The following is a 22519-nucleotide window of genomic DNA, read 5'->3' as shown; positions in this document are numbered from 1 at the left end:
GCTAAATACGCTCTGTGACCCCAGAGCAAGATTACGGGGTGGTGGGAGCCCACACTTTCTCTCACTGAAACCATGGTAACATTTGGCGAAAGCCTCCATCAGAAGACACATGGTGAGCCTCTAAACCCCTGAGAGCTCCCCTGGCTTTACACAGGACGACAGGGCAGGGTAGGGGTGGTCCCAGGGAGTGGGAAAGCCTATAATAAAGATTCATTCATTCCAAAGAGGAAAAAAGGGCATTTATGTCTCCCGTACACTGTTGTTTTTAATTTTAATTTTTTGAGCACTTCCCTTTCTAGCTTTGCTAGATTTCGGAGCCAGCATCCCCAGAACCCGAACTCCATCCAACACGGGCTGGGCGCCCAACTGATCTAAGACTCGTTTTCTCAGCAGGGTAAATGTCAGTGTCTGGGATGCAGCAAACCTTTTCCCAAAATAAACCTCCACCCTCTACTGTGTTCACTGCTGACAAGATGAGCAACGGAACTGGCTTGAGTCGCCTCTCACTCTTGTTCATGGACACGGCAGTTTCCTCTTTCACTGTTTTGTAATATAGGGGGGAAATCATAGATGTGATCAGTGATCACAGTCCAAAATATTTCCCAACTGGATATCAAGTATATCTTTTGTTCATTTCTCATTAACAAGATTTAATGCTAAATAAATGAGTATCATATTATATGTAATATAATAAATATTAATGCTATATGTTGGGTTGGCCAAAAAGTTCGTTCGGGATTTCCCGTAACATCTTACAGGACGAACCCGAACGAACTTTTTGGCCAGCCCAGTAAAAGCGAGGTATGCATTTCCTTTTCCTTGTAATAGCTGGGAAGGAAGACCCCCCCCCCCCACGACAAACAGTAGTGCTTAGCCCAGAGCGGGCGCTTGATAAATATGTGTGGATGGATGAATCCCTAGGCACATGCTCTGTCTTGCAGATTCAGGACCATATCCCTGCCTCTCTGAGCCCCAGGCACCTCCTAGGCAGAGAGAACTTGGTGTCCATCGCCAGCTTCCTTTCTGCCAGCTGCGGCAGGGGTACAGTCACCAGACAGCCTAGATCCACAGAAACTTTTCAGCTGTCTTCCTCCTGCCACGATGGGCACTTTGTTACTTAAAAGCTGTTCAGCTTTTGGAGTCACCAGCTACAGGGGAAAGGAAGGATGACCGTCCCATGCAAAACAGGAACTGACCAGTTTCAGGCTACAAACCTGCCTGCTTGTTTGCAGAACGGAGCCCAAACCCATTTTTCACCTTTAGGTCCCCTGATGCGAATACTCTCAAAATAGAATCCGCATTGGAGGACTCTCAAAGTATACACTTCACTTGGCTGTTTTATTTTTTTTTTAAGTTTCCTTTCTAATGAGGACGTTTAAAACCTACAAGAAGTGCTCCACAGCCGTACTAATGATTTGTTTTCCTTAGAGATTCCAATTGCCCCGTTAGGAAATCCGGCAACATGTCATTTTGATTTCCCCAAACGCTCTAACAAGCTCCTCATGCTTTCCTTCCTCTCCCCACCTCTTTGCTGCTCGTCTGAAGACTAAATAACTGGGTATTTCAGGAACATTTCTGTGCAGCTGGGGATGTAGCCGAGAACACTAAGAGGTTAAAAAAAGGCTAAAAAGACAAACAAATCCTTCCTTTAGCCACAGAGATGCATTTTCAGCTTATTAGAGAGCTGACTATTGTTCAAAGAACTCTATGTTCAAGTGACGGCTTTTGGATGCTTTTTTTTTGTTTTAAAGAAGAAAATATTCTGGGTCTTTTATCACTATCTGTTTCAATGCAGTTATTCATGAGCGCTCTTGCCAAGAGCCATACAAAAATCCTCCATATTTTTTTTTCACCCCCCAATCCTGCCTAAGAAGGGAAAAACCCGACATCAAAGTGTGAGGTTCAGAACTTGAAGAATTGAGTCAGCCAGAACTCCACGTTGTTTGAAGTCTCTAAGCCTCCTGCCTGCTTATTAAAAAAGACAGGCTGAGGGAAAAAAAAAAAAAAAGCTAAATAGTTTGAGAAACAGATTAAAATAAATGAAAGTCTCTTCAGCCTTGTGATTGTATGACAAATAGGGATTTGAAAACCAGGAGAGGTAGTTGAAAAAATCAGGGTAAATGAGCCAGTAAGCAAACGCTGCAATTTCCTCATTTCCCAAAACTGGTCTTGTTAATCCAGAAAGTGCATCGAGATGCAGTGAGAAGTAGGGGGGTGGGCTGGGAGCCAACCGCCCTGGTCCACTTACAACCCGGCGCCTGCAAGGGCACCCGCCACTGGTAAGTTCATGCCGGCATCGCCACATCCGGTGTATGGCTCAGCCGTGGACAGACGCCGGGGTACCTCAGAGACCAAACCGTGGGTCCCCTTCTTCGAAGGCAAGGTGAGGACAGGAAGGCAGAGCGTTTGTCAGCCACGTCACCTCCACTACCCCCCACAGCCTACCTGTGACACTTCTCTGGATGGACTGCAGTTTGCTTCGCTTCCGGCCCCTCCCTATGTCAGCAGAAAGAGGGGGAGTAAGGAGATTCCCCGTTACGCCCTGTGGAGAAGGCACAGAGCAGCAGTCCCATCCATGCATGTGGGATGAGGCCGTGGGACAGAGCACAGCATTCAGGACCCCACGCCCGCAGGGCCCGAGGGCTGAAACCAGCATGGGAGTGAATGGATGGAAGCGCTGGTTCATGCAAGAGCATCCCAGGTCTACTTATGTGTGTTTCCAGGTAGAAGCTTCCACCTGGAAAATCCATCAGTCCATATTAAACCATAAGCTGGAAAAGCCTCAAGGAGGTGGAGGGGATCCAGGACGAGTTAGGACCTGTGTCTCCACACCGATACGAACTCAACACTGGGAAACCCACATGGACATACAGCATGAAGGACATTTATTGAACTGCCTCTGAACAAGGACAGAGAGATGAGCTGAACAGTATCAATCAGGTTAAAAAGAAAAAGGAAGTAGACAGCTAGGTGTATCTTTTGGTTTAGTTGCAAAACACAGATTTTCATGAAATGGGAATGATTTGCTTCAAAGACGGAACTGAGCTATTACAGGATCACAGGGCAAGATGCAATCTTGAGAAATCACTGGAGAGAGCCTACCTGCATTCAGGTGTGACCACGTATGAATTATCCCAGATAACTTACTGAGGCTGGTATCACTAATGTCTGACCAAAGCTTTTCAAAGCAGTGTGAAAACTTACCTTTTCAACAGCAAATGTTCTTATCACATATTCTGCCAGTAGCTCTGTTTCTATTAGGGTGACTTTAATGTCTTTGTAGATCTCTGTGTCATCTGGCCAGTATTTGCAGCATTTGACCTTTAGAAAACACAAAGGAAATGAAGATTTAGGGTTTTTTTTTTTTTTGGAGTTCTCTAAATGACGGGTCACAGTACAATTTATAGGATGCAATTTGCACACAAAATCAGAAGTACAGCTTAACTTTATTTTTTTAGATCACCTATATGTTTTTTTCTCTCCCCAGAATAAAACACAATTTGAGTTATGGGAGGAATAAAACCTAGGAAAATGGTCTAAAGTTAACAAATTGTATTTATACTACAAACATCTCAGTTACAGTAACCATTCATTTCCTGTCTATCTCTACTCAGGAATGGCCTGGAAAAATAAACTATAAAAGTTAGCTTGCAGTATTTTAGCTCCTCTGAACTTTAAATTTCTTCTAGTTTCAGGAACTGATCGAACATTTTTGAGGAGGACTGAGCAGGAAATCAGAGCCCAAAGTGAAGATTAGAGTTTGTTTTTTGTTTTTCCTGAAGAAGGTAGTAGCTATGTGTTTTCCCCAAGTTAGAATTACAGATTCATTTTAGTATAAGTAAATTCAATACACAAAACCCGGTGAACTCCCTATGTTAATGACTCTTAAGATTTCCTCAGTCACCCAGGCACAAAACCTGGCAATCCTTCTCCAAAACCCAACCAACTGCCAAGTCTAAGAAGCTTTTGAAATCTCTCTCAAATATGTTTTGCACATTTTTATTCCCTCCGCCACCATCTTCAGGCTCTGGTAACTTCCTGCATCCCCTCCATACTAGTAGCTGCAAAAACCCTCCCAAGTGCGATCCCAATGGCACTGACTTGCTCTGCTCAGTAAACTTCCATTTCCAACCACTGCCCATGAAATTAAGTAGAAATTAACTTTGGCCTGGCAGGTAAAGATCTTTTTTGTATTTGGACACAACTAGCATCTTCATCCTTTTTTTTTGTTTGTTTTCACTACTCTCCTTTCTAACCACATATATTTTATGTTCAGAGACAAGCGGTTTGCCTGATCCCCAAGCAGACCTCATGGTCCAGCCTCCTACACATGCCATTCCTTCTGTGCAGGATGCTCTCCTCCCACTCAGATATTTTATCTAGCTGAACATTTTATCCATTCTTCAAAGAATATCTCAAATGCCGCACCCCTTCAGAGTCTTTTCTCCATGGATGCTCTCTGTTGGTGCTCTGATAAGATGTGCCAGTTCTGCTAGGATGACACCCTTCTGACACCGCGTTATACCTGCTTATTACCTGCCAGCATGCAAAGGGCTTTCAATTGCTTATTTCTGCACACCCAGCAAATCCGGTATGTGTCCCATACACAGAAAATATGCAATAGGTACATGTAAAACTGAATTTCATGGAGACAAGCATAGGATCATTGTAGGAAGGACAATCCCAGGTTGGGAAAATTTACAAAAAGAAATATGGACTGGGGTGGCCTTTCCCAGAACGCCAAACACCTTGGTACACCCGTGTTTCCGGTGTGGTGCAGGCTGGTTGTTACCTTAGCTGCTTCCTCATGAAACTTTCTGGCAGCCAATTCAGTGCCGTTCTAGATAAGCCTTATCACCTTTACTTGGGAAGATGTAAGCCAGAAACATCAGGAATTGGAGATACAGTGCAGCACAAGACAAAGATGGTCCCTTGGGGGCTTCCCTGGTGGTGCAGTGGTTAAGAATCTGCCTGCCAATGCAGGGGACACGGGTTCGAGCCCTGGTCTGGGAAGATCCCACATGCCGCAGAGCAACTGGGCTCGTGAGCCACAACTACTGAGCCTGCGTGTCTGGAGCCTGTGCTCCGCAACAAGGGAGGCCGCGACAGTGAGAGGCCCACGCACTGCGATGAAGAGTGGCCCCCGCTCGCTGCAACTAGAGAAAGCCCTCACACAGAAACAAAGACCCAACGCAGCCAAAAATAAATAAATAAATTTATAAAAAAAAAAAAAGATGGTCCCTGCCCTCATTAAATTTTTAGCTTCCTTAGGGAATCTTTTTTTTTCCCTTCATGGGAACATTATCTGTGACTTTATAAAGGATAATCATTTATAAATATTTTGACTTATCCATATTTCAAAGATTTATATCATGGATACCTGTGCCAGATCTAAAATATTCCAGAATAACAGAGATCTATAATTTCCAGTTCTTTTCCTAGATGTAAAGTGAGTCTGAGCAGATCCTGCATATTTGTGATGTCTAATTGGATAACAACCCTAATTTCACTCATAGAATGTCTAATTACTTTCAAAATGGTAATTAACAAAGATGCTTATATGGCACGTACCAAAGTCTCCTCTATTTTAGGGGACTTGCTTTTACCTTTTTGTGACTTCAATCATGCAAGCAGAGGGTTGTGGATAGATACAAAACTACGAATAGAGTATATACATGCACTTTTAAAATTAAACAATTCTCAGGAATTCCCTGGCGGTCCAGTGGTTAGGATTCCGCGCTTCCACTGCAGGGGGCACGGGGTTCCATCCCTGGTTGGGGAACTAAGATCCCACCTACCACGCGGCCAAAAAGAAAAAAAAAAAAGAAAAATTAAACAATTCTCAATGGAATGAACACATAAGTCAAAAATCTGTGTATTTCTCCAAAAATTACAAAGTTAACCTACGTTAACTAGGTATACCTTGTCTAATAAAAGTGCCTTATTAGAATGTGATTGCTGTAGGACATAGTGTATAGTCACCTATTCTTCTCTTTTAGAGTCTTTACCCTCCCCATCCCCAAAGTTTCAATAACTACGGGTGTGGAGGCTTCAATGCCTGGGAGTCAGGGAAACCAAAAGCCTCTGCAATGTACCAAAGGCTTAGAGTTTCTCTTGGGGACTGTTCCAGTTCCCTTGGGCCAGCTCGGTTCCCAATGATCTTGACCCTGCCGGGCCCTCCCGCCGGCTCTGCCATCCCCCAACCTCCCGGGTGCAGCTGGGCGCCCCCTGGCGGTGGCGGCAGAAAGCGCCTTCCAGGTGCAGGGGTCGCCAGGGGGTGGCCACATCTAGCTCCCCAGGCTGGCTGCACGTTACTGTGACCTTCGGGGCACCTTGATGTCTCTGTAGCAGTGGTTCTCAAGCTTCAGCAGGCATCAGACGATCCTGGAGGCCTGTGACAAGTGCTGGGCCCCACCGCAGAGTTTCTGATCAGTAGGTCTGGATACCTGTGGTTCCAGAATTTGCATTTAAGAGGCTCCCAGGTGATGCTGCTGGTCTGCGGACCACACTTTGAGAAGCAAGGAGGTAGACGACAGCCTGACTACAGAGGCTGGCTCTCTCCTTAAGGCTGCGGTGAGCCTGGGTGAGTCACTCAGGTTTGCTTAATCTCAGGTTCTTCATCTGCAGGGGGTGGTTTTTATTCCATCTCAGAGGGCTCTAAGGTTAAGGCAGGGGTTTCCAAATTTGAACGTTAGAATCATTTGGGGGGGGGTTATTAAATTCCAAAGCCTCGGCCACACTCCAGGCCAATTAAATCATCATTTTTAATGCAAATCGAAACCACAATGAGGTATCACCTCACACTGGTCAGAATGGCCACCATCAAAAAATCTACAAACAATAAATGCTGGAGAGGGTGTGGAGAAAAGGGAACTCTCCTACACTGTTGGTGGGAATGTAAACTGGGACAGCCACTATGGAGAACAGTATGGAGGTTCCTTAAAAAACTAGAGTTGCCATATGATCCAGCAATCCCACTCCTGGGCATAGATCCGGAGAATACCATAATTTGAAAAGATCCATGCTCCCCAATGTTCACTGCAGCACTACTTACAATAGCCAAGGCAAGAAAGCAACCTAAGTGTCCATCGACAGATGAATGGATAAAGAGGATGTGGTACATATATACAATGGAATATTACTCAGCCATAAAAAGAACAAAATAACACCATTTGCAGTGACATGGATGGACCTAGGGATTGTCATACTGAGTGAAGTCAGACAGAGAAAGACAAATATCATATGATATCACTTATATGTGGAATCTAAAAAAATGGCACAAATGAACTTATTTACAAAACAGAAATAGAGTCACAAACATAGAAAACAAACTTATGGTTACTGGGGGTAAGGCGGGGAGGGATAAACTGGGAGATTGGGATTGATATATACACACTACTATATATAAATAGATAACTAATAAGGACCTACTGTATAGCACAGGAAACACTACTCGATACCCTGTAATGGCCTATGTGGGAAAAGAATCTAAAAAAGAGTGGATATATGTACATGTATAACTGATTCACTTTGCTGTATACCTGAAACTAACACAACATTGTAAATCAATTATACTCCAATAAAAATTAACTTAAAAAATCATAATTTCTGGGTAAGACACGGGCATCCGTAATTTCTTATAGCCCCCAGGCGACTCCAAAGTGCAGATGTGTTTGGGACCCACTGGACTGAGTGATAACATCTGCCCTAGAGCAGGTTCATTGTGAGTATCCCCCCCAACCAATGGAAATTCTTAATTTTATTATGATGATAGTTTTGTGGTGATCTGGACTGGAGGTGGCCACAGGCAGTCAGAGGGCACAGATCCCCCTGAATGCCTGAAGAGGTGAAGCTGGGTTTCCTGGTGCAGGGAGAGGGGAGAGCAGAGTGTTGAGTGCTGTGCCAGCTCTCTGCTGGGGAAACATAGGCAGAAGCCAAGGAAACTCTGGTGCGTTCTCTGTCCCTCTTGCCTGCACACCTATTCGGGGCACTGGTGGGCAAGTCCACTCTCTCACCAGGGAGGTTTGATTAACGCCCAACAGAAACTAGGAAAGGGTGTCCTGACTTGCAGAGGAGAATCACATCCAGTAGAGCCGTGAGGAGCCACAGAGACAGTTTCCAAACAGTTTCCTTTTCCAGATCATCACGAATGCCAGACATAGACTTTCACGCTTGGATTTTGCTTTGGAATCACTGGGTTCTTGCAACTGTGGCCTCACCAGTGGCTGGCCTGAGGGGAGAGCCAGCAGGGGCCAGGGCCGGTCTCCTTCCCCTTCATTCTCTCCCTGGCTTGTGTCCTGAAAGGAGGAAACGAAAGGCCGGCCCAGGGACCAAGAGTGACTCACTCCAGGGGATGAGCTGGATGGTGGCGGCGGAGAAGCTGTGGACAGGCCCCAAGCACAGGGGTCTTTGGAGGAGGAAGCTCAGGGTCAATTATGCTTCCTTCAGTCTCGCCAGGCCCAGCTTGGGGAACAGATACCGAATAGGAAGGCTTGAAATGACTTTAGCTGCCTGGCCTCTTGGCGTGAGTGAGGGTATGAGGGGGAGAGGGGCAGGAAGAACAGAAGCACACGCTGAAAGCATCCTTCTTCTGTATACCTGATCACAGATGGCTAGGTTTCCGTGGATGCTCCCGTAACACCAACTCTCTGGTTGGCAGGAAGGGGGCTGGGGTAGAACGTGAAGGTCTGCTTCTGTGCTCTGTGCCTGGGCCCAAGGACTCATTTTGCTAAGAAGCCCATGATCACGAAGGGTTAAGCGATTAAATGTCAGCCCTTCAACTGCGGGTACCACTGCACCACCTAATAGACACAACCGACAAGGAGGTGGAAGGCAGGAAAAGGACAAAGGCACTGGTACAAGTTTTGTTTTGTCAAGGGGTTTTCAGCAGACTCTTTCTTTTTCTGAAAGGAGACATCCGAAGAGACAGTGACCACGGTTCTATTAATAGCTGAGTGCGGCTTTGCTGGGGCCTCTGGTTGGCAAGAGCAAAAACACTGCTGGGAAGCACAGTGACCATAAAGGGCCCCAGCCAAGAGCAGCTGCTAACGAGGCTTCCAAGAGAACAGATCTATTGCACACTTTTTTTTTTTTTTTTTAACAGAACTCTCACAGCAATGAAAACATTCACTCATTTAAATATCCTGAAAATGCGGATTGCTTTGGTCCCAGCGTGATGAAGTAAGACAGTTGTGCGCTGGCTTTTATCTTGTTAACTTGCGGTGTTGCAGCCGGTGACGCGTATCCTCTGAGCCTCAGTGTTCTCGTGCATAATATGGGATAACAGCACTGATTTTTTTTTAAGGGAGATTTTGAAGAGTAAGTGACACAGTCTATATAAAAGTTCTGCATAAGTACCTGGCTTATTGTAGGTTCCTAGCTCCTCCCTTCCAAACCTGCTTCATCTGGGCCCTGGGGCCTCCTTTGGGCAATATCCTTGAAGGCTGTTTCAAACTGGCACGAAGTCAGGAGCTGCTGGAGGTCTGGATAGTGTGAATTTGGAGGAGTCACTTCATGGCACCAGCAAATCCCTCTTTCTCACCTTCAGGCTCCTGCCTAAGGTTCCCCCCACAGGGCTTCTGGTTTTCTATCTGGTCTTCCAATAGCATCGATTAATTAATGGACACATAATACTTATAATATGTACAAGGTCATATCCATATCCGTCACATTTGTTTTCATCTGCTGTAAAGAAACACGTGGCCTTGAAGCCTCCTGTGGAATTCGATGTGTCATCTTGCAGAACTCCCGAGAGATGTCTTGCTGCTTTTCTCTCTGACCGCACATGGATGACAAGGGTCCTACCCAGCTAGGTCACAGAGCATCAGCCCTTTGAAGAAACACGTTTACCCAGGCTGCTTGTTCCCCACCTTATTCAATAGACTGGCCTTGACTTTTAGCCATTCCCCAAATTTAAGTCGTCCTGCTAATAGAGGGAGATTTGCCACCATTGAGGACAATGAAAATGTGTGTCACACAGTCTAAAGATGATTCTGAAAGAAGACATTCAGAAATCTTTTAAGCAATGACAACATTATGACAACATATATATTATATATACATATTATATATACACATATATAATATATACAATATACGTATGTGTATATATATCATATATTATATATAACATATAATATACACATACATGTGTATACATAATACATACATACACACCTATATATTATATATACATACATATATATATACATCTCCTGAGGTCCATCAGAGGGGACATTTCTTAGAGAGATATCTGACGTATCTTTGAGAAGAAGATTCCATATTTTCTCTCAATGGCAGTCTCCCCATGTATCAGGGTAACAATTTAGATCAGCAGGACTGCAGTCCTCTAAAGTTTTTTATCTGTTGTCTCTGTGTGGGTCACAGAGCCGTCCAGGCTAGACCATACGGGGGTCACCATCATTCCAGTCCTAGAATGATCTACTAGCCCCTCACACTAATTCTGTGGGGCACGAATTATCCCTATTTATATCCATCATCTGAAGTGGAGAGGCTGAGGCAGACTGGGGAGCTTTGAGGGCTCCCCACCACCGCTGCAGTGACGTGATGCCTCTGTCTGTGCTCAGGGCAGCGGCGTCCAGACTGTCCTCCCGTCCAGACAGCCCCAAAGGCCATGATGAGCAGAGACTAGGCCCGGCACGGCTGGGGCACTGAGAGGAGAGAGGAATGAGTCTAACGCTGGTGAAGAGGCTGGTGTGGAAATAACCGACCTGACCCAGGGCAGAAGGAGGCAGCTCAGTGGTCACAGCACATGCCCCAGAGCCACACTGTCTGGGTTCAAAGCGTGGCCCCACTAACGAGCTGTGTGACCTCAGGCACGTCACTCAACCTCTCAGTGCCTCCATTTTTCAGCTGTAAGATGGGGATAATAATAATGGTTTTAGAAAGATTAACCACATTCTTGCCTGTAAAGCTCTTAGATCATGCTTGGCAGCAGTAAAACTAGCAAAACAAAAACTGCTATTGAAAGGTAGAAAGAAGAACGTTAAATCTCAAGGAAGAGACCCAAAGCTTCACAAGGGAGACCACGTGACAGTTGAGACCAGAAAGATGAAGTGCAGGTTCCCAGGGTGGTGGAAGGGGGAGGCCACTGTGGATTGACGAAGTTGGCGGGGGGCATCTCTGGGAGTAGTCCTGAGTCCCTGATGGGGGGACGGGGTGGGGGGGCTGGAGGGATGGGATTCTCCTGACCTCGGTAGGAGACAGTCCCTGTTGCATGATTTCCAGCTGCTTCTGACACTATCCTGGTGGACCTTCCTGGTGCTGTGTTTTAAAATAAGAGGAACAGTCTTGGGTTAGAAAGTGTGTGTTCGAAAAGTGGGGGGGCACGCAGGACATGGATTTCTATACAACCCACATTTGTAAAGGGCACTCGTTCCTTTTTGTGAGTGTACACAACCCCCGGAACCACCGTGCGGCTCTGTGCAGCTGAGCCAGCTGCCCTGACAGCTGGGCTGCTAGGTGCCGCGTACACACTGGATGCTGGGACGCGTGTGTGAGTGTATGCGTGTGGGCTGGGAGCAGTCGATCGCCTGGGTATGTGTGTCAGGCACCTCTGTTACCAGCTGCTGAGCAGACGCTGCACACCACGACGGATACACCTGTGGCTCCTTAGAGCAGGTGAGCTCAGGGACTGTGCCTTCCACATCCCCCAGGTTTCCAGGATGTGACCTCTCTGGCTTAGTTAGTTATAGACCTGGAAATGTTCTTTAAACGCCACACACACAGACACACACACAGGCGGACATTCTTCTCGGTAGGGGGGTAACATTTTACTTTTAAGGACCACGGATAAAGAAGGTTCTCTCAAAAACTCGCATTTAGTGATGGCGCAGCGTGGTGTGACAGGAGAGGCCTGGTGGGCACGCAGGAGGGCTCGAGGCTGATTCTAGCTGTGTGACCTTGTGCAGGTCACAGACCCTTTTTGGTCCTCAGCATCCTATGTGCAAAAAAAGAGGACAGTAGACCACACGGCTATTAAAATTATTCCAGGTCTGGGAAATCGATTTCATGACTCTAGAATGAGGTTCTTTGGAAGCCATATAGCTTAGTGCTCAGGAGGGAGGTTCTGCAGTTCCAGTCACAGGCTGACGGTTACTAGCTGCATGACCTTGGAGTAGTTTCTTAACCTCTGGAAGTTTCAGTGTATTATCTATGAAGTGAAGATAACAATAGCGCTCACATCACAGAGTCACTGCGAGGTCTGAAGCCCCATCGCGTCAGAGAATGTCCACTGGCTGCCATCTTTGCTTCATGTCAGCATCTCTATTACTAAGAAGGGAACAGCTCACGGTGTAGAGCGCCAGGTGCTCTACTGAGTATAAGAGCTCACACTTGATGGTCTCTACCAGAATGAGAGAGACAATGAACTTGAGTTTCAGAAACATGAATCTGGGCTAAATCCCTTGAGGTAGTCTGAGGTGCACACTTGTCCCAGTTAATCTTTTGGGGGGAGGTAAATGGCTCCAGGGGTCAGGAGCAAAAAGAGGAACTTAGAAAAGGCCCCGGCCTCCCTGGATCTCAATATCCTCACCTGTTCTATAACCCTCTTCCCTAGATTATCACAGGAACTGCTAAACACAGCAAAGACTCTGAAGAATATAGTGACACAAATAGATGACCTGCTTAATTGTTGACTGAACCTCATATAAATAGTCCTGGGTTTGGGATGTATGTGATTCAACCAGTTGAATGGATTAAAACTCCTACAAATTCACTCTTGATATTGGATTCTCCACCCAACAACATCAGAAAAGAATCTCTCTTTGGTGAGGTGATGACTGTACCATCCTTTTCTAGAACAGAGACTTCTCTGTCCGTCCAGGATTTTCAGTGATAAGGGTTCTGTTTCTATTTCAAAAGTAGACAGTCTGAAGCTGAAAGAGGTGAACCCAATGCCGGCTTTTGAAATATCTATTTCCTCCCATACTCTCCATATTTATTCCCTTCTGTGGGCTAATTCTCCACTGTATGTCACGGTTCCCTTCAGCTCTTTCCTTTCAGACTCTATCTCTTTTCACTTCCCAGTGAGTAATCCAGTGAAATCCCTACTAGTTAACTCATCTCCTGGCTATGAGGTCAGTCCACTTCTGTAATCCAGCAGCACCTCTGCAATTTTCAAATAAAGTTACCCAAATGCATATTCCTTAATCCTGAGGTTTACAGGATGAGGAAGCAACGTAGTCCACACCTTCCTGTCAGGTGTGAAGGGGGTTCTTTGGTTGGATTTTATATCAGAGAAGTGTCCAGAGTTGTCCCACGTTCTCATTGCTGGAAACCTGGTCCCAGAGAAATGGGGCAGTGGCTTAAGCCGTAAACTGTTGTCCTGATCTGGTCGTAAACACACGGCAGATACTTTGAGAGGAGAAGTTCCGAGGCAGTGAATTCTGGGGTTCTGTTAGCCAACTGAATTGAACCCTACTTTATTGAAATCCCTTAATTAGTGAAAGGAATGTAGACATACTGATGTCTTGTCACTCGGTGAATCTGAGAGCAGTTGTACACAGACTGTAACCCTGCTCGCTGCATTATTTTGCCTCTTTGGCCCTCTTCTCCTAAGAGGTCCCCAGCATTTACTCACCTATTTCCTTAGCCAGATAACCCCAAGCCTTCAGGAGAAGGCAGGGCAAGGCCTCAGAAGATGAGGTCAGCAGACTTGGAAAGTTCAGAGAAGGAAAAAGACAATTCTGCATTCAAGATAGGACATCATTTACGGTTTTCAACAAGTTATTCAAGGATAGGATATACCCGCAGTGTGCAAAGAGGGGGGAAAGCTCAATTTACTTTTTCCTTTTTTTTTGGCCACGCTGTGCGGCTTGTGGGATCTAAGTTGCCCAACCAGGGATTGAATCCGGGTCCTGGCAGTGAATGCGCAGAGTCCTAACCACTGGACCGCCAGGGAGTTCCCAGAGAACTCAATTTTCAAGTGATGTGAGTGGAGCAAAAGAGGAGCTCTGGGGGGCTTCCCTGGTGGCGCAGTGGTTGAGAATCTGCCTGCCAATGCAGGGGACACGGGTTCGAGCCCTGGTCTGGGAAGATCCCACATGCCGCGGAGCAACTAAGCCCGTGAGCCACAACTACTGAGCCTGCGCGTTTGGAGCCTGTGCTCCGCAACAAGAGAGACTGCGATAGTGAGAGGCCCGCGCACTGTGATGAAGACTGGTCCCCGCTCGCCACAACTAGAGAAAGCCCTCGCACAGAAACGAAGACCCAACACAGCCAAAAATAAATAAATAAATAAATAAGTTAAAAAAAAAAAAAAAAAAGAGGAGCTCTGGCAGCTTGGAGACCATCCCATATTGCATCCGATTCTACTGCCAAGAAATTACAGATGTATGTGGCCCGGGAAGGTACCCGTGCAACAGGGGCTGTGATGCGTCTGTCCCAGCGCACCTGTCCATCTGCCACGTCCAGGCCCCTGCCCTCTTAAGCGCTTCACGACACTAAGGCAGGTGACCACCTACATGCACCCCAGAGACATGGCAGGTAAAGTGAGAGGCGACAGAGTGAGCCAGTGAGGATCCCAGCCCAGGCTAGTAGAGGGGTGGATACACAGGAAGCCCAGACCCAGATGAAGACGAGGATGTTCCACGGCCGGGCACCAATGACAAAGCGGCACGAGTGTCTGCAGGAGGCAAGCGACGGGGCTTGACGGTGGTGACCATGAATGTGGGCACCGAATGTGGGCCCCCGACAGTCACCTCCGCGGGTGCAGCTGGAGAATACTGAACAGCTGATCTGCACTCAGCTCGCACTCCCTCGGGGGCCAGGAGAGCGAGTTCTGGGAAACACCTGTTATTCAGACCCGCAAACATGTTTCAATCCTAGCCATGTGAGAGATGGCCCATAAGAAAGCATCAGCTGACTCACCACACAGAAAGAATCCTCTAAGAAGCCTAATTTATAATTCATCCATCTTTGGGTAAAAATGACTTTGCCTTCTGTTAAAGGGACAGCATGGATTGGGCTGAGTTACCAAGAACATCATACCAAAGGGTTGACTGGGGAGGCCAGATGTAGCCTCCTCTCTGTCGTCACAGACAGAGCTGTCGTGATCCTCACTGGCGCTCAGGGGACCACGTCACACACACACACGGGTGGCTCGCGCCTGCAGTCTGTTCTCCCGAGTGGAAGAACCAGGCGAAGGGGAGCAGTGAACAGAAGTTTCCCTCGTACGAGTCGTTATCTTGCACCAGCTTATCTGTTCCTTTGTAATTATTCTTCCACCTCTTCCGAAACATTCACTGAGGACTTCCTAATACTTTCTATGTGTCTGACCCTGTGGGATTCACAGATGACATACCCTAGTCTTTGCTCTCGGAGGCCTGTGGTCTGGGAGGGCAGCACGGTCCCCAAGGGTGTTTAGTTCCTTCTTGTACATGACGGTGTGTCCTCCTCTATAACTGCAGGGTGAATGTTTTGAAGGTGGGCGCCTCTCTTCTGTTTCCCTGGCCTCACCTACAGCAGGGTACGAGGTCACTTGAGCACCGCATCTTAACTGGCTGCAGGTGCCTCAGCAAAGTCACAGGAGTGGTGGACAGACTTCAAGGGGTTAAGGTGTCCAACAATGGCAACGGCAGAGAAACAGAGCCTGTGAGAAAAAGGTATGACTGGTCCTGCCTCCACCCCAGGAAATTCATTAATTCACTGTGTCGACTCACGCAGAATTCAGGAAAAAAGAGACAATGGTCTGCACTTAGAACAAACAGTCTACTGTTCCCGACAAGGCAAAGGACATTTCTGAAACTGAGGTAAGTATGTGTGAGCAGGAGAGGGAGAGAGAGAGAGAGAGAGAGAGAGAGAGAGAGAGAGAGAGAGAGAGAGAGTGTGTGTGTGTGTGTGTGTGTGTGTGTGTGTGTGATGCGTACATTTGGGAAGAACCTTTTATCAAGTACAGGAAGTGTGGAAGTTGTGAGAGAGATCTAGTCTGGTTACCCATGTAAGCAAGTGTGAGGGAGGGGAATAGCTAACCTTAAAAAAACGCATGCATGTACACACACACATACACGCTTATTTGCAGGGACACCATGAGAATAAAGGTTACAGAAGTTGGGGTTAGCATTACAGATACCTTTTCTATAAGAAGCCTCATTACTTTGAGCTTTAAAATGCAGTACTTAGCGAAACAGAAACAGACTCATAGACATAGAGAACAGACTTGTGGTTGCCAAGGGGGAGGGAGCTGGGGGTATGAGTTGAGAGTTTGGGATTAGCAGATGCAAACTATTATATATAGACTGGATAAACAACAAGGTCCTGCTGTATAGCACAGGGAACTATATTCAATATCCTGGGATAAATCATAATGGAAAAGAATATGAAAATGAATATGCATATGTATAACTGAATCACTTTGCTGTACAGCAGAAATTAACACAACATTGTAAATCAACTATACTTCGATAAAATAAAAAAATAAAAAGGCAGTACTGAGTGTTTAATGTGAAATATTCGATAAGCCTTCAGGGAGACTGAAGAAGAAAGGTCCGTGGTTTTCTCCTTGCTTTACTCTGAGAGGATCTGTTTTCCTTTAGTCTCCTATTTTTCACAATTGCCACCCACATTAGTAGTCAGTGAAGTGTTTCCTAGTTAAACGAAGTTGTTTGTGCATATCCTTTATACCACAGTTTACCTTGCAGTTAAACAGACTGGTTATCCAAATTGGATTAATGGACATTAAGTGATGGTGACGATTCCTTATTAACTTTTTGGGCGTAAAGTAACTATTTCTGTGCACAAGGGGATCTTCTTCCAGATGCAAAAATCACACATGGGGTTACACAGAACACGATGGGCTGCGCATGGATATCTTTATTAGATGATTGCAAGGGGCCACATTTCCCCCGAAGACCCCCTTCCTGCTGCCTGCCTCAGAGGCGGTACTGCTGAGCATCGGTTAAAAAGATGGAAATGTGCTCAGAAGGTAAGATTGCTTGATATGCCAGTTGATAAACCAGTGGATTGTTATAGGCAATTTTGAGAACTTTTGAAAAGAATATGTTCTCTCCAAATCTGTAGTCAGATTAGATCATTTTCAAAAGAAGGTCTACAAATTATAGACTGTGCATCTTTTATGGTCTGCATAAATTATGTACAGACGGAACCTCGCAGAATTCGTCTCATGGGTACCTAATCACGCTGCAATGTTCTGCTCTAGGTCTTCTACAAAATCCGTGTATAACAGTGCAGAAGAAACAGGAGTGGATGCCTCTCTCCCAAGGAAGTGACACTCGTGGCTTTGTACTGAATCACTCCCTTTACAAAACCCAGACTCTGTGCTTTCTCCTGCTGCTGGTACTCAGTGCAGACACCGTGGGTGCCCGGGGGGTCCTGAGGCCACGTGGATTACGGCACATCTGGGCTGATGATGCATCCGTTACTCAAATGGATCTCTGAGCCAACATGTAATCAACAAAGAACCATATTCTTCGTATAAACATGGAATTTTACAGCTCACTGGGCCAATCTCCCTTCCTGTCGGGGATGTGTGAACTCAGGCTTGGAGGCGAGAACTGGTTGGTTCCCAGCTCACTGGGTAAAGCCCATCACGTCCCTCTCGTGGTCACCTGTTCACAGCCAGGTCAGTTCTGGGAGGAGCTGCCTCTGGCTCCCAGGATCCCAGGATCCCTGTGCACCCGGGTCCAGCTGCCACCACTGAGCCTTGCTTCTGTCTCTCTCCACCTCTTACCTTCTCCTCAGAGAGGAGCACGCCAGCTCCTCCTCTGGCTGAGCCTTCACCTGTGCTCTCGACGGCGCCCTAAAACGGCTATTTGCTCAGGCCACAGCCTTGTTCCTGTCTTCATCCGGGAAGCCTGCGTTATCGGAGCGGGTACCCTCCCAGATCTGTTGCGTGTGTTTCTGTCACATTTATTCTCCTGCATCCTCATCTGTCTCTGTTCTCCAGGCTCAGAGGAAAAGACGTCTCCCCTCCTACCGCTGACTTGAAGACCTGCGCTCTGGATGCATCCTCTCCTGCCTCCTCAGCTGTCCACTTTCTAACAGCTCAATCTCCCTCCCTCTCCTGGTCCTTTCCCTAACACGTACAGTTTTCAAAGGTCTTCCACCTGTAACATACCCTTCGATTGTAAACGCTCCTCTGCCTACAGCCCTATGTCTCTCCCTTCCTTTCTCGGCTAAGCTTCTGACAAGTTTAAACTCAGTCTACACCTCCTGATTTTCTACTCCTGCCTCGACCCTGCAGACTGCCTTCCATCCTCACCATCTGTAGGGAGTCATGCTGTTTTCTGTCACAACATCCATTTCATCCATCATCCTTCCTGATACATCCTTGACTTCCTCTTGGAGACTCACTTCATTCCCATGGAGTGGCTTGTCAATTTGGGGCCCAGGACGGCCAGGGATGAGCACGAGAACCGACCGGGGGGAGATGATGCTCTGTCCTCGTGATTTGAACCCTGAGCACAGTGAAAAAGGCTGGAAATTGTTGGCACCCATCCTCTGAGCCCCTGCACCCTGGCCAGACTGTCTGGCTGTGGGGCCCCTCCGATCACTGGCCCTCTGGATTTACTGCCGTCTTTCCTGTCTGTGTGCACGTCTTATTCTTCAAAGTAACATTTTGAGCTCCTAATACTCTTCCAACAAATGTCCCTTTGGCTTAAATTAGCCTGGGTTGATTCCCGTTGCATACAGTCAGAGAACTCTGGGAGGTCATCCCTCTGAACCACTCAGGCAAAAGGTGACCTTCTCCTTGTTAAATCCAGTGGCTCTCTCCCTGCCCTGGGACTGCTTCCTCTCTGTAGCATCTCCATCATGACCCTCTCTCCACGTCGCTCCCTCACTGCTCTTTCAGGGGCTCTGTGTTGGTCGCAAGAAGAGGCCCAGTTCCTCACATGCACACCTGCCTCTCTACGACAAAGCCTCAGTCTCTCCCCCTTCCCCACGTTCATTCTGAGCACAGCTGCAGCGTCCCTTCGGGGTCCTGTGGTTGCCTCTGCCTGGAGCACCCTGCCTTCTTTGCTGGTTCAGTCCCATTTGCCCCTCCACACTCAGGCCCATGCACCGCTTTGTCTGGGAAGCATTTATTGACAAACCCTGCATCCTCAACTCCCGGTCTGATGAGGCACCTTCTTTCTGAACTACTGTAGCAGCACTCTGCAAAGCCTTAATCATAGGATTTAATCACCTTGCTTGACTCCCCATTGCTGTGGACAGGCATCCACTTAATGCCTTTGTAGCCGCAGCCTCTTGTGTGTGTACACTCTGGCTGGTGTGTAGCATATGCTGGGTACCTGAGGGAGTCCCCTCCCACCTGCTCTGCGATTTTCCTCTGTCACCTTCCCCCTTTCTCTTCTTTTTTTAAATTGAAGTATAGTTGATTTACAATTTGTGTTAGTTTCAGGCACAGCAAAGTGATTCGGTTATATACACACATACATATCTATATATCTCCACATATCTATATATATTTCTATTCTTTTTCAGATTCTTTTCCCATATAGGTTATTACAGAGTATTGAGTATTGTTCCCTGTGCTGTACAGTAGGTCCTAGTTGGTTATCTATTTTATATATAGTAGTGTGTATCTATTAATCCCAAACTCCTCATTTATCCCTCTCCCTTTCCCCTTTGGTAACCGTAAGTTTGTTTCTTATGTCTGTGAGTCTGTTTCTGTTTTGTCAATAAGTTCATTTGTGTCATTTTTTAAGATTCCACATATAAGTGATGTCATGTGATATTTGTCTTTCTTTGTCTTACTTCACTTAGTATGATCATCTCTCCCCTTTCTCTTCTTGGACCTTCAATCTCTGCTTCCAATTCTATCTTCTCTTCAGACTCCCAGGTATGCTCCTATCCACCCTACACAGACACACACAAACACACAGACACACACAAACACACAGACACACACAAACATGCACACACAGAGACACACACAGACACACAGCAGCAAACACACACACCGACACACACAGACACACACAAACATGCACACACAGAGACACACACAGACACACAGCGGCAAACACACACACCGACACACACAGACACACACACACCAACTCTATCATCACATCTTGATCCTGCTTCCCTCTAGGTGCTGCTTCATCTCTTTCCTTGGATTCAATTCTCCAAGAACAAGCTACACTAATGTCTTTATCACACGTGTAGCCACTACTCCATGGCCATAGGGGTCCTGGTTCTATGGCACACTGCAACCTGGTAGGTACTGATGACAAAGTGAAATTATAATGGGGCCATCACAGTACAGGCAAACGGAGATGGAGGCGGGCGGCCATTGAGGACCCGGCTCAGACACGTCCCTGCACCACTGAGAGCTTGAACTTCCTGTGAACCATACCAAACTCAAGGACACCAGCCATCTTTAAAACAATACCTGCCAGCTGCAAGCTACAAGCTTCCCTCTTGTAACTATGCAACCATTTCAGACCCCAACCAATCCTTGCTTAATCGGCACCCTCACGCCTTTCCAGCTCCGACTGTAATTCTTGATAAACAGCCCATGGAACCATGCAGGTTTTGCTTTTATAAGCCTCCCCCATTTTGTAGTCCACAATTCAAGTCTTTCTTCAGTCAGTGTCTCCCGGGCTGCAGTCCTAACAAACCCCCAGTAAACTCTTTATTTCAATCAGGTCTCTTGTTTCTGAAGTTTTGGTTAACACCACCACACGTAGTTGTTCACAGGGAGGTCCTGGGGAATGGTGGAGACAGCCTGGGCTTTGGAACTAGACAGACGAAGACTCAAATTCTAGCTCTGCTCTGTGCCCTCTGCCAAATTACAACTGACCCTTGAACAACATGGGTTTGAACTGCGTGGGTCCCCTGATGAGCAGATTCTTTTTTCTCACTAAATACGAGCACTACGGTACTATACGATTTGAGGTCGGCCGAGTCCACAGGTGTGGAACCTTGCATATGGAGGAACAACACGCACAGACAGAGGGCTGACTACAAGTTACAAGAGGATTTTCAATGGAGCGAAGGGTCGGTGCCCTTAACCCCTGCACTGTTCAAGGGTCTACTGCATTTAACCTCGCTGAGCCTTAGTTTATTAATTTTGAAAACAGGACTCTTTGTATCTCATAGGGCAGCTGTGATAATTAAGGAAGTAAGGCTTGTTCAATCATTGAGGGGAACACCGGGCACAGAGCAGGTGCTCAATATACTGTGTTCCTTACCCTCCCCTGCAGTCCCATGCACCTCGCTCTCTGCAGCTTCCCTCACGCTGCTCACCTGCACCCTCTCTTACTTGTCACGGTTCCGGTTCCGGGTCTCGTGGTTATGCCCCATCTCTCTTGCTCTTCTTATCTGACTCCATCTCTAGCCCTTCCCCTCCCCCCGCCCCACCCCTAGATATAGACGCCTTCCAGGGCTGTCTTCAGCCCTCTTCTCGCTCTTTCTGCCGAGGATGCCATGCTTCTGTTTCAGTGGTTATCGCTTCACATCATACTTTTCTGGTTTGCTTGTCTTTCTCTTAGATTGTGCCAGGTCTTTTCATCTTGCCCTCCCCAGTCTAGCCCAAAGCCTAGCACATAGTAGATGCTCAGTAAACGAAGGGAGAAGCTCCCATTTCATGGTTTGTGTCTTCAGCTCACGCATCCCTCTTCCTGGAAAGCCCCACGTTGTTCATTCAGTCTCAAACTCAGCATGCCCCCAATACATTGATGAATCATGTTACGGCTTTATTAAAACTGCTCTTCTTTCCTTCCCTGGTTGGGAAGGGAAGGGATACTCATTCTTGGTTAATAGCCTTTACATCAATCCGAGTCACAACCCAGTAGAAATCTGGGTTCATATTCAAGCCCCCGTCAGCATCCCCAAATAACACCCAAATTATGTGTCTCCCATAAATTCCAAATGCCACTGAGATAGGCTGGGACCTGGGACCCTTTACTGGAGCGCTTGCACCTGAACGAATGTCTCCTCCAGCAACAAAATACGAAGAAACTGTAAGGGACTAAAAATAACTGCACATGTGCAGTTGGGGCAAATTATGAACAATAAGATACAAGAAGGCCACAAACCAACTGTCACTTCTGAGGTGCCGGGAGCAAAAGCAGGGCTGATCCCAGCACCCGGCACCACCCAGGGGGCGGGCAGACCACCTAAGCCACTCCTCTGGCCCCACCCACCAATCCGCCCCCACCCTCACCCCATTTAAGGGACCAGCTCGCCCCGCCTCAGGGAGCGAGCAAGGGCACCTGTTTCTTGTTTTCTCTCCCTTGTGCAGCAGCACGACCCCCAGTAAAGCCTTGCTTGGATCCCTCGTCTGGCCTCTTATCAATTTCGATTGATTACAGAGTCCAAGGACCTGGGTGGGTATCACCCCTGCCACAGTCCGAGCCCACCACGTCCCTCACCGAGTCTTGCTCTGGCCTACCCTGTCTCCATGCCCTTCTGTAACCCTTCTAAACCTTTCTCTAGCGGCCACTAGAACTGTCTCTCAACAACATTAATTAGGACATAGGATGCACCAGCTTCATGCCTTCCGTACACCACACAAGCACACCCCCCACTCCCT

The 22519-nt window shown here is 47.0% G+C and overlaps 1 protein-coding gene across 7 annotated transcripts in view; it reads right to left on the bottom strand.

Moving 5' to 3' along the window:
* PTPRM (protein tyrosine phosphatase receptor type M) overlaps positions 1 to 22519 on the bottom strand; it is a 754490-nt gene that overhangs the window by 31024 nt on the left and 700947 nt on the right. For 4 of the 7 annotated variants that reach the window (XM_067699674.1, XM_067699675.1, XM_067699678.1 and 1 more), the window contains 2 exons: positions 3205 to 3321; positions 2446 to 2496 (listed from right to left, as the gene is read on the bottom strand). In XM_067699674.1, the coding sequence (XP_067555775.1) occupies positions 2446 to 2496; positions 3205 to 3321 (168 nt within the window). The remainder of the gene's footprint in view (positions 1 to 2445; positions 2497 to 3204; positions 3322 to 22519) is intronic. The other 3 variants (XM_067699676.1, XM_067699680.1, XM_067699681.1) reach the window with 1 other exon arrangement.

This window comes from Pseudorca crassidens, chromosome 12 (genome assembly GCF_039906515.1).
Source record: "Pseudorca crassidens isolate mPseCra1 chromosome 12, mPseCra1.hap1, whole genome shotgun sequence".
Lineage (NCBI taxonomy): Eukaryota > Metazoa > Chordata > Mammalia > Artiodactyla > Delphinidae > Pseudorca > Pseudorca crassidens.
Note: the sequence above shows the minus strand (reverse complement) of the source record. Positions and strands in the feature narration are given on the sequence as shown.